This window comes from Girardinichthys multiradiatus, chromosome 18 (assembly GCF_021462225.1).
Source record: "Girardinichthys multiradiatus isolate DD_20200921_A chromosome 18, DD_fGirMul_XY1, whole genome shotgun sequence".
Classification (NCBI taxonomy): Eukaryota; Metazoa; Chordata; class Actinopteri; order Cyprinodontiformes; family Goodeidae; genus Girardinichthys; species Girardinichthys multiradiatus.
In genome coordinates, this window is record NC_061810.1 from 42,534,232 (window position 1) to 42,546,940 (window position 12,709).

Sequence of the window (12,709 nt, forward strand, 5' to 3'; positions counted from 1 at the left end):
GAGAAACTGAAAAGGCAGATCAGTGATTGTTATATGCTTGGTTCCAAATGGCAACTTCCCAACCTGGTTAAAGGCTTAAACTACAGTGGTTAAATAAAGAGAGTACATGTGTTCATGTACGTCTGCTGTGTGTTCATGAGCATGTACTGCTGATCCTTGTGGACTTAACTGGGACTAAGTTATGTATTAGACAGTGATCTAATGAAAATCCTTCAAAATTTCATTCAGCCTTTCAAATCTTTTCTTCTCTTGAAGCGTCGGGGAGACCCTGAGAATTGACCTGTGAATCAGACTATAATTAAGGTGTCCAATTGCACCCCGACCCTTTCTGTCTCCAATTCTCACAATGAAATTAAACCTCATAGCCGAGTCCTGGGAGCAAATGAAAGGGGAGTGTGACAGAACAATCAAAGATCTCAGCTGCACTCGCAGGTCTATGTCCAAGTCTGTGAACAAAGGTGTTGCCTAAACGTGTACATATGCAAAAATAAATGTGTTAAAAGGAAACCACCTTGAGAGGACATTTATTATGATTTAAGTCCTAATTTCTTAAATTAATTGGAACATTGTGGCCATTCTGTCCATTGCTTGTACAGATTTAGATTTTCAAATGCAGTTCTTATGACATCAGTCTGTGTTTCCCCTGCTGGAACCTTTTCAGGAACTTGAGTAGTTTTCTGCAGTAGTTTTCTCCCTCCTGTTTCCACTACATGATTTAGGACCGAATCAGAATTATGCAAGTTGAAATCTGTCCCAGAAACAGCCTTCCTAGGGATGGATGACTTTTTAGGTAAACCCTGAATTTAAGATGAAGCTTAGTTTGTAGTAGAAGAATGTCAAAGTTTTTTCGTCAGTTAAAGGAACTATCCCTAATCCTGCACAAATTTGAACCATGAGTGAGAAGAACAGTTTAGTTTGAGGTATAAGCCCCACCCCCAACCGTTTTTCCCCACAAAAAACCCTCCTTCTCTCCTTCTTGGTCTCCTCCCAGTCGACATGCACGAGACTAAGCACGCGCCTCAAGCTCGTGCACGGTCCTCTGGAGGAAACAAGGCTTCATCGAGGGCCTTCGTTTTCTTTGACATAAAAAATGGTTCCATCCCGGGTAAATGATATTTTAGGCACTGGAGGTATTTCTACCTTCCCTCGTGCTTTGACAGCCAAGCTGTTAGTTCCTTTAAATGTCCCCAGCTTAGTATTTCAGTCATCTCTTCCTCTGCAATTCATATGTTCTGCTAACATTAATTTACGCAAATTGATTTTAGTACCCTTATTTCCAAATACAACATTTAGTCCCAACCATTGTTTTGCAGGGTTTGCAACCAAACACTGATAAAATCCAAGTTAAAATATTTTTTTAGCTTTTATGTTCTTAAATACAGATTAAAGCAATCACAACTATCCATAATTTATTTTTTTTTTACCTTTATTTACCCAGAAAAATCTCACTGAGACGTCTCATTTTCATGTGCAACCTGTTTTAAATGTCTGTCCGTCCCAACTCTGTTTGTATTGTAATTGCCATAGTAAACCACACCAGTTTGGCTCTGGGTCAGTTCTGGAGGAAAACCCACACATTCCTCTCTCCAGCAACACTCTTCAGCTAATTCTGGGTGATCTCAAGGTGTTCCCATGCCTCAAGGGATATACAGTCCCTGCAGTGAGTTGTAGGTCTGCCCTGAGGTCACTTCTAGAGGGAGGTGCCCAGGGGGATTCTTGATCCGATGCCTGAAATCTCAAATAACTTCAACTCTGAGCTCCTTCTGGATAGTGGTTGTTATTTACCTTATTTTTAAGAGTGAGTGCAGCCACCTATAGGTGAAGCTCTTTTCAGCCACTTGCATATGAGATCTTGTTCTTTCCATAGGCGACTGTCCAGAATAATCTGCACTCTTAAATGTCATGTTTTCATGAGCTGTAAGCAGAAAATCATCATCCTTAACAGAAATAAAAGCTTAAAAACATCAGTCTGTGTGTAATTAATCTATATAGTGTTTCACTTAGTGAATTTAGTTACTGAAATAAATAAACTTTTTAATAATATTCTAATTGATTGAATATGACTGTAGAGGCTTGCTTTTTGGATCAGCTCTTTCTTCAACAGGACAGACCCGAGCAGTATCCGCATTGCGGATAGCTTCACCAGCTGTCTAAAAACTTGCCAGCATCCGTTTGGTAGTTTTACTAGTAAGGTCGCGGTATTTGTTTGAGTTTCTGCAAATTTAGTTTCAAGTCTGTGGTACAGAATCTTAACACTTTACATTGTATATCCTACATATTACCTGTACTTATGTCAGGGAATCCCCCTTTCTGTGGAATCTTGAGTTCAATATAGCAAACTATTGTTATTGAGAGGACTTTATGAAGATAGATTTTAGATGCATGATTAAACCTGATAAAGAGGGGGGATAGGAAGATATTTCCACGATTAAAGGTACAAAAAAACAAAAATTAATACTAGGTAAAACATGATATCAAGTGTAACTTAGTTTTTTTCTTTAATGTAGAAATAAGTTTGAACAAATCCTGTTGTAGCTGTTTTGAAGAACTACCCTGTGTGTCTTTGGCTTAAAGCAAAAAGATAAGAAAGACAGATCAATGAATACTAAAAGTGTTATCTGTGTATTAACAGAAAATAACATTTGGAAAACATAAACATTTAATTATAGAAATTAATCTATTGTTGGTCATTTTACCCTTTTTACCATTTTGCACGTTTTGACAGTTGTACTGACTTTATTTGGGGGAAAAGGAGCTGTCTGCTGTTGAACTTTTTGTATTGACCCATGTCAGCTCATACCTGCCAAGAGTGCTGTTGCTGGTGACCAGGCTGATTTTCAGCTTGAACAGACCTGACTGGCGACAGTGAAAAACTCACACTATTTTTCTAGTCAGTGAACTTAGTGCTAACAGGCTGAGCTAAAGACAACACTGTTCAGTGTGGACATTTTTATTGGGGAAAAGAGACTCAGCAAGGGGTTTATTGGGTTTATTTAGTTTAATTTCCCCCATTTCCATTTCATACTTCTTTGGTTTGAGTTGTTTTATACCTGCCTTTTCCATGTACAAGAAGGAACTGTATACAACGGGATGTTTCTTACCGAACATGCATGATTTTATTACTCCAGTTTTGTACCCCCTTTGATAACCTGTGATTTTCTATATTTTCTTTTAATATTTGGGTTATATATATCTTCTGTTAATACCATCTGCCATCAGTTGAGTTTCTTTGATTTGATTAATATGTTACATTTTATAACAGTAGAATGGACCAGTGGGGAGCAGAACTATAGTCAATAAAAGGACTTAATATAAGATCTTCACATGGTAATTTACATTTAATCATACATCAGGTTCCAGCATTTTTATCACTGTCTCCACATAATTATTCATACACTTAACTACCATTACAAAAATAATCAAAAAGTCAATGATTAAGTACACATGTTTGAAATTGTTTGTTTATAGCTATGAAACAACAGTTTAGACTTAGACTGACTTAATTGTCATTCAACTGCACATTCGCAATGTACATTTGAGCGAGATTTTGTTGCAAGGCTCCGAATAAAAGCAGAAAGCAGGTATATGGAAGCAAGCAAAAAAAAAGTATCACATGTAAAACATTATGAATAGTGCAAGTATCTGTAGCGACAGGATATACTGTATGCACATATGATGTGCAATAGAGTTCACAGTGACCATGTAAACTGACTTTGGGATGAAATGATAGCACATGGGAAAAAAATGGGGGTATGAAATGATCCGATTCCAAATTAAGTCATATAATCATAAAGTGCATGTAATGCTTGATAAAAATGGCAAAACAGTAATAAATACACAACATCATTTTGATGTTATATTTGTATTATAGCCCTTAGTTTAAACTTTTAAAAGATCACCTATATTATTGTTTACATAATTTTAAAAATGCCTTAAAGCTATAGCAGATCTTTGTGACAATATTTGTAAGTATACAGAGAGAATCCTACAAATCCTCTGCACACAGGCATATAGGTTCACAGCACCACTACAGAAGGATCTTTGTTCTCAGGGTGAGATACCAACACTGCTGTGAGTCCACACATATGGGCAAGAACACACACACCAGGTCCAGTGTTTTGGTTTCCTGGCCAGCCCTATTGTGCCATGGCAGTCTGTAATAAATGGTCCTCTGTGTATTTGTCTGCAAGGGGCAGTGTGTGCGTGAGTGTCTGTTTGTGTGTGTATGGGTGTGACTCATCTGTCAACCCTGCCGGCCTCTTGTCACATCCAGCGTTTCCTTCTCCCCGCTGACGCTACTCAGCACAACTGATCACCCACCATCACCTTCACCCCTCTGGGGATCTGTGGCCTCAAAGTCAACACACTCACACATTCCAAGTATTTTATACACTCTAACTTAGATCAAGGAGTGTGTGTTTGTGTGATGCATTATTTGAATCTATTCCTGTATAGTCATGATGGGGGTTGCTTTCTCCAGACTTCCCAGCTCTAGCACTGCCCCAGAGGGGAGCCTGACAGGCAGGGAAGAGAGCTCGATGGGCTCCCCATCGACCCCCCTCTCTGTCCAAGCAGCGACTGACTAGGCTGAAGGGTCCCAGCACCTAGACCCCTTTCACAGGCCTGAATGGACTTGCCTTATTTATATTCACACTCTGTCACATAGAGGGGACCCCAATCTCACAATGCCACAGTGGCTTTGTCCAGTAACTCAGTATTTATGTGTGTGAGAGAGTTTGTGTGTGTGCGTGTGTGTGTGTGGGGGGGAGGTGGACTGTTTGCGTTGTTTAATCGCAGATCATGTTGTGTGTTTTCCCTAAATGTGTGTGTGTTTCTGTGGCATATCTGTGTGCGTTTGTGTTGTGAGTCTCCCTCTGTGTTCAGTTGTAACCCAGAGCAGTGCTTTCATTTTCCTGTCATAATGCTTATTGATTTCCCTTAGCCTTGGACACACACACACACACACACACACACACGCACGCACACACACACAGACATACAGATATCTGATGATCCTTAAAGCCATGCATACACACACAGACACACATGCACACAATCATATGCACATTCAGTTTGTCTCTGCTACACAGGGAATGTTGTGCTCTAAAGCATCCCTGTTGGGTGAGATTAGTTTTCACATATGGTCCACACCATGTGAAGACGTGAGCGTGTGTTTGCACCCTCGCAGGTGCTCACACACATACGCTCTTCCTGCCACACACTCTTTCTGACATAAAACAATAGAGATGCCTGATTGCTAAATTAATCTTCCACGTCACCACGGCCTGCCTCTGTCGCAAATTTGCTTTGGAGAAAGTGATCACTCTCGCCTTCTTTAGTGTTTTCTCATTTTCCCTCCCTGCTTACTGCCCCTTCCCCTCCTCACCAACGCCTCCTCCTCCTCCTCCACCTAACCACCTCCAACTCTATTTGTATTGTAATTGCCTTGGTAAACAGCACCACTTTGGCACTGAAGCAGCTCTGATAGCTTGTGTTTGGGATGCATTAAGAGTTGTGATGCAGACACTATATATGTATGTGTGTGTGTGTCTGGCAGAGATTGAGTGATGTGACTCGCACAGCACTTCTTCACTACCTTTTTTTCATGGTTGATTCCCCTCTAATCAGATGTAAATTATTTTTTAAAAATTGCAGGCAATATATGACAATCATCTGTAGGGGAAAGCTTATTAGGCAAATGTTAGTTTCTTTTGCTGGGCGAACAAATATGCAGTTATTTTCTTTTCCTTTCTGTTTATTTTTTTTTACTTTTACAGATACATTATGCATTATTTTCTTAACTTTTGAGGAATTCACACAGATTTCATGAGTGTGCTACAGGAGAGGGGTGACCTTCAAAAGAGTATGCTATGGAAATTTAAAGAAACCACTTTTAGATTTCCTGGAATCAAGGACAAATGCTACAAAGTAAATGTACCAAGCCTGAATCAAGAGCTAAATATTCAGTTAGGTTAAGCCGATAAAGCACAGTTTTAGTTTGTGTGATTTCACTGATATTTTAACAGAATACATAAAACATTTGTCTCTGCAGCAGAATCAACTAGTTTGAACTTTGAAGTTCAGAAGATCATTTGAAGATTTGCTGATGTGACATTATAAAAGACGTTTAGAAATTGTGTAATGTTATTGACTCAAAAACATTAAAAGCAACTCCCATCACTCTCTGCTTCTTGTAAAAGAACAAAAACCAATGTTTTTATCTTCAGCATAGCATTTTAAAATAATTGTATAACGATCTAAACATGAACAGATGAATTTTCCAAACTTCTGAACCAAGTCTTATCATGTATTTGAAAAAAGTATTTTGTTTATTTTACACATACACTCACTTGCCACTTTATTAGGTACACTTCTTCAATTACTTGTTAACATAGTCATTCACATGCAACTCAATGCACTTATGCATCTACAGTACAGACCAAGATTTTGGACACAACGTCTCATTCAAAGAGTTTTCTTTATTTTCATGACTATGAATATTGTAGCTTCACACTGAAGGCATCAAAACTATGAATTAACACGTGGAATTATATACTGAACAAAAAAGTGTGAAACAACTGAAAATATGTCTTATATTCTAGGTTCTTCAAAGTAGCCACCTTTTGCTTTGATTACTGCTCCACACACTCTTGGCATTCTGTTGATGAGCTTCAAGAGGTAGTCACCTGAAATGGTTTTCCAACAGTCTTGAAGGAGTTCCCAGAGATGCTTAGCACTTGTTGGCCGTTTTGCCTTCACTCTGCGGTCCAGCTCACCCCAAACCACCTGGGTTCAGGTCCGGTGACTGTGGAGGCCAGGTCATCTGGCGCAGCACTCCATCACTCTCCTTCTTGGTCAAATAGCCCTTACACAGCCTGGAGGTGTGTTTGGGGTCATTGTCCTGTTGAAAAATACATTATGGTCAAACTAAACGCAAACCAGATGGAATAGCATGCCACTGCAAGATGCTGTGGTAGCCATGCTGGTTCAGTAGGCCTTCAATTTTGAATAAATCCCCAACAGTGTCACCAGCAAAGCAACCCCACACCATCACACCTCCTCCTCCATGCTTCACGGTGGGAACCAGGCATGTAGAGTCCATCCGTTCACCTCGTCTGCGCTGCACAAAGACACGGTGGTTGGAACCAAAGATCTCAAACTTGGACTCATCAGACCAGAGCGCAGATTTCCACTGGTCTAATGTCCATTCCTTGTGTTCTTTAGCCCAAACAAGTCTCTTCTGCTTGTTGCCTGTCCTCAGCAGTGGTTTCCTAGCAGCTATTTTACCATGAAGGCCTGATTCACAGTCTCCTCTTAACAGTTGTTCTAGAGATGTGTCTGCTGCTAGAACTCTGTGTGGCATTGACTTGTTCTCTAATCTGAGCTGCAGTTAACCTGCGATTTCTGAGGCTGGTGACTCGGATGAACTTATCGTCCGCAGCAGAGGTGACTCTTGGTCTTCCTTTCCTGGGGCGCTCCTCATGTGAGCCAGTTTCTTTGTAGCGCTTGATGGTTTTTGCGACTGCACTTGGGGACACTTTCAAAGTTTTCCCAATTGTTCGGACTGACTGACCTTCATTTCTTAAAGTAATGATGGCCACTCGTTTTTCTTGACTTAGCTGCTTTTTTCTTGCCATAATAAATGGACTGAACTTATATAGCGCTTTTCCAGTCATACCGACCACTCAAAGCGCTTTACACTAGAGCCACATTCACCCAATCGCACTCACTAACGCTCACACATTCATACACCGATACACAGATCGGTAGGCAACTTGAGGTTAAGTGCCTTAAGTGCCTTGATTGCAAGACAACTACTCTTTCTACTGAGCCACAGTCGCCTAATACAAATTCTAACAGTCTATTCAGTAGGACTATCAGCTGTGTACTGTATCCACCTCCTGCACAACACAACTGATGGTCCCAACCCCATTTATAAGGCTTGAAATCCCACTTATTAAACCTGACAGGGTACACCTGTGAAGTGAAAAACCATTTCAGGTGACTACCTCTTGAAGCTCATCAACAGAATGCCAAGAGTGTGCGGAGCAGTAACCAAAGCAAAAGGTGGCTACTTTGAAGAACCTAGAATATAAGACATATTTTCAGTTGTTTCAGACTTTTTTGTTCAGTATATAATTCCACATAGTTTTAATGCTTTCAGTGTGAAGCTACAATATTCATAGTCATGAAAATAAAGAAAACTCTTTGAATGAGAAGGTGTGTCCAAACTTTTGGTCTGTACTGTATGTGGTCCGGGTGACTTGCAGAAGTTCAAAGTGAGGATCAAAATGGGGAAGAAAGGGGATTTAAGTGACTTTGAATGTCGCATGTTTGTTGGCGCTCGACAGGCTGGTCTGAGTATTGTATTTTAAATACTGCTGATCTGCTGGGATTTTCATTTAATACCATGCCTCAGTAGAAGAGATGGTATGTTAGAAGGAATGGTCTGAAAAAGAGAGAATATCCAGAAGGCAGCAGTTAGATGAACATCCCAGAGTTCACAGATTAATTGGCAGACTGGTTTGAGATGATAGTCATGCAAAATATACCCTCATCACCACCGGTGTATTTTACATATAATCTCTGAACGCACAACACATCAATTCTTGAAGCAGATGGGATACAGCAGCTGGAGACCACACTCCTGTACGATAAGAAAAGGAAACTGAGGCCAAATTTTCATAGACTCAGCAAAATGGACAATAACAGACCAGAGTTCACCTATTGCCTTGTCTAATGCTTCTTGATTTTAGTTGCACTAATCAGGTGGTAGGGTCAACATTTTGTTAATGCTGAAGGATGTGGTAAAATGGTGTCTATGAGTGCCAACAAGTTGCCAACAAATAAGTGGTAAAATGGTAAATGGGCTTAAATTATATAGTACTCTTCTAGTCACACTGACTACTTAAAGCACTTTACACCAGAGCCACATTCGCCCAATCACGCTGACAAACACGCATACATTCATACACCGATACACAGACCGGTTGGCAACTTGGTGTTAAGTGCCATGCCCACATTGACATGTGGCAGGAGGAAGCTGGAATTGAACCCACAATTTGCAGATTGCAAGATGGCTACTCTGTCCACTGAACCACAAACGGCCATTAGCCGAATTAATCTATAAACAGGGCACACTCTCCTGCCATGTCCCCAAACTCAAGCACTAAGGATGCCGACGTGAGTGAATCTCCCTTAAGGTAGAGAGTATCTGTATATTGTAGCAGATTAGGTTACATTGATTTGCTCTTAAGTAAATTTTATAGCAGTAGCAACAGCATATGTGCAGTGCCTATGTGTTGAGTCCTGAAACCACAACATTTATGACGCAGATGTTTTTTGACATGTCCAAAAACGTTCTCCAAGCTTAATTTTGCTAAAAATCACATTATGTATGCTATAATATCAAATGTTTTAAAAGGTGACGCTGAAGTGTTATTTACAGAAAGCAAGGCAGATATTCCATAGAGTGAAAAGGGTCATTGTTTAAAAACATGTGTTCCGGTCCTGGTTCATTAAACATAAATAGGATGTGTCCAAGCCTCTTAAGTCAAATGACCACTCAGATATTAGCATATTTCTATGGTTTATACTTTAATAATTGGGAATCTGCCACAATATTTACTACTTGTTCAAATACATTCTAAAGAGTCACTTCAAGTTTCATGCTACATTAGATTTTTACCTAGGAGTCTGTATTTCAAGTTCTACGTCAGACAAATCAACTGGGAGGCCCCTAAAATCAGATTTTCTGCTTGAAAATAATTTTTTTTTTTTTTTTTTACCAACCTTTGCACATAATGACCTGTTGTAATACCTCTTTATTTGCAATTTTGAAAATGGTTATCTCATCAAATCTGTCAGAATCATTTTACTGTACACAATTTGTTTTGTGAAACAATGTTTTAATGCACAAAATACATGGGGTCTGGCTTGTGTTACGTGTTGTGTTTAGTTACCAGACAACACTTGGTAAATTTTCTGGTTTTTTAATTTATAACTGAAAAAACATTAGAGTCAGTATAAAGTAATTCCAACATAAGTCCAGACTTTGAGGTTAATATATCCCAGCATTAAACTCCTTAAAGCTTTTGGACCTCCTGAAGTCATGTAGTTTACTTTGTGTTCCCAGCACCAAAACTAAACAGGGTGAAATGACTCGGTAGTTTGGAGGCTTCCAGACTAATTCAAACATTATTCAAATGGTAATCTGAATTCATCAGTCAGTGTCATTTAAATCTAGATATTTCTTTGCCCTTTTTTCAGTGAAGCTGGGATTTGTATTCTCTTAAATTAGGGAAAACGCAGCTGAATAGAGGAAAAGTATTGATGACTAAATTCCTAAAAGCTCATAGTTTCACAGAAAAAAAAACAGTGTCTTACTATCTCTTTTTTTAACGTTACAATATGTGCAACACAGACAGATTACTAATAATAATTAATACAAATCTGTTTTTTTCAGTCAAAATATATATTTCATTGTTTGATATATTGTCTTTTTCTTTTTGCAGTGAGACGATCATCTCATTCTTTGGCCACTGATATGTTTGAGCAGCACCTTGGGGCTCACCTCCTGCAGGTAACAACCAAAGCTAAGTCAAATCATTTTGTTTATGTGTGACCCTCAGAATGTCATGGCACCAGAAATATATAAAAATAGAAACTCTTGACACATCCATATATTTAAAAATGTTTAATTCACAGTGCCCTATTTAATTTCTGTACTCCTTCCTTAACTTTTCTGGTGTTACAACCACAAATGTCTTGTATTTTATTGGGATTTTATGTGATACACAAACATGTGGAAGTAAAATGATGCTTAGTTACAAATAATTTGAAATGGCTTCCATGCATTTTTATTTAGCCCCTATTACTCTGATATATAAAATCTAATGCAATTGATTGCATTTGAAGTCACCAAAATGATAAAAAGTATAGACTTGTTTGTGATTTAATCTAAGTGTAAATACAAAGCCTCTGAAGATCAAAGAACACACTAGACAGGTTATGGAGTGTTTTGAAGCAGGGTTAGGTTGTAAAATAATATCTCAAGCCTTGAACATCTCACAGAGAACAGCTTGATCCTTCATCTGAAAACAGAAAAAACACATAGAAGAAAACCTCCTTAGACATTCACCCAGATAAAATAGCAGGCTAGGCAAAGAGAGTATTTATCAGAGAAGCAGCCAGTCTATTCATCCGATCTGACTGAGCTTGAGTTGTTTTGGTAACTCTGAAGGACCTGCGGAGATCTGTAACTGAGGTGGTGGCAGCATCATGCTGTAGGGATGGTTTTCTTCAGCAGGGATGGGGAAAGCTGGTCAGAGTTGATGGAAGATATAGGGAACTGAATATAAGACAATGCATGAAGAAAAGCTGTGAGAGGCTGCAAAACACTTAAGGCTGAGACACATGTTCACTTTCCATCAGTTCAACGACACCAAACACACAGCCAGACATGCAATGGAACAGTTTAGATCAAAGAATATTTATAAGTTAGAATGGTCCAAAAGTGGTAAGACTTGAAATGCAGTGTTCATAGATGCTCTCCATCCTATCTGACTGAGCTTAAACGACTTTGCGAAGATAAATCAGCAAACGTTTCAGTCTTTAGATGAGCAGCTGGTGGAGACAAACCTCAAAACAATTCCTGGTGTAACTGCAGAGATAGTTGGTTCTATTTAGCTCAGGGGGGAGAAATAATAATGCACGCCACACTTTTCAGATTTTTTTCCTGAAAAGGAAAATCCTATCCCTGTACAACTGTGCAACACTTTGTGTTGATTTATCACCTAAAACCACACAAAATACATGTAGGTTTGTGGTAGCACCATGACAAGATGTGAAACATTTGCAAGGCACATTTGAAGCATGTTTTATTTAGACAGCATATTTCAGTGCGTTCCTCAATTTTATATTTCCAGGCAGACTCCCAAGTGAATTTGTATACATAGACGCAAACATCTGATAAAGCTCAGGCGCTCGGACACTGTTGTTGTCTGCCTCTCTTTTGGATCGACTGATGAATGGAGCCTGAGGGGCATTCTGGGGCAGGGGGAGTTGCAGGAGTGATGAAATGCAGAATGTACAAAGACTCAGAGGAAGTGCAAAGAAGGTGGTCCTGCAGCTTTTGCTTTGGACTTGGAAGGGGGAATAAGTAGAAACAGATAAAAGGCTGAAATTGGGAATTTAGAAGTGAGGAGGCCATGTTAAGACAAAGAAACATCAGGTGTGTCTCCCCTCCTCTGGCATTTTAAAGAGGAAGATGAGGCTCAGGGAATGGTGCTGATAGAAATCAAATTAACGCTCCAAAAAAACTGTATGATTTTTTTCCCTCTTTCCTACTCCCAGTCGTCCTCCCTTCCGTAATAGCTCGATAATTGCACTTTAGTTCTCCGACATTCAGATGGCTGGTTTCTCCTCACTGCGACACATGACGCCCCACACCCCGGCCAGTCATTTACATAGTGGATGTGTCAGTTGTGCATAAATTACCGCTGCCACTTTAAGCGCCTGGGCCGCCAAAACAAGAAATCTTTTTTTTTCTGCTCCAAGTGGTCCAGGTCTGTTGTGCGCGTCTGTGAAGCTTTGTCGGCTCACTCCTGAATGCCTGTTATGACGATTAATATTATTCTCTGAAGCAGTAACCTCTAATGGGCTGGCTGTATACCTTTCACTTCTCATTAGAGTCACAGCAGCCTGTAAT

General features: G+C 39.6%; 1 protein-coding gene across 3 annotated transcripts in view; it reads left to right on the plus strand.

The window, feature by feature from the left end:
- npas1 (neuronal PAS domain protein 1) overlaps positions 1-12,709 on the plus strand; it is a 69,806-nt gene that overhangs the window by 25,043 nt on the left and 32,054 nt on the right. For all 3 annotated transcript variants that reach the window (XM_047392392.1, XM_047392390.1, XM_047392391.1), the window contains exon 4: positions 10,515-10,582. In XM_047392392.1, the coding sequence (XP_047248348.1) occupies positions 10,515-10,582 (68 nt within the window). The remainder of the gene's footprint in view (positions 1-10,514; positions 10,583-12,709) is intronic.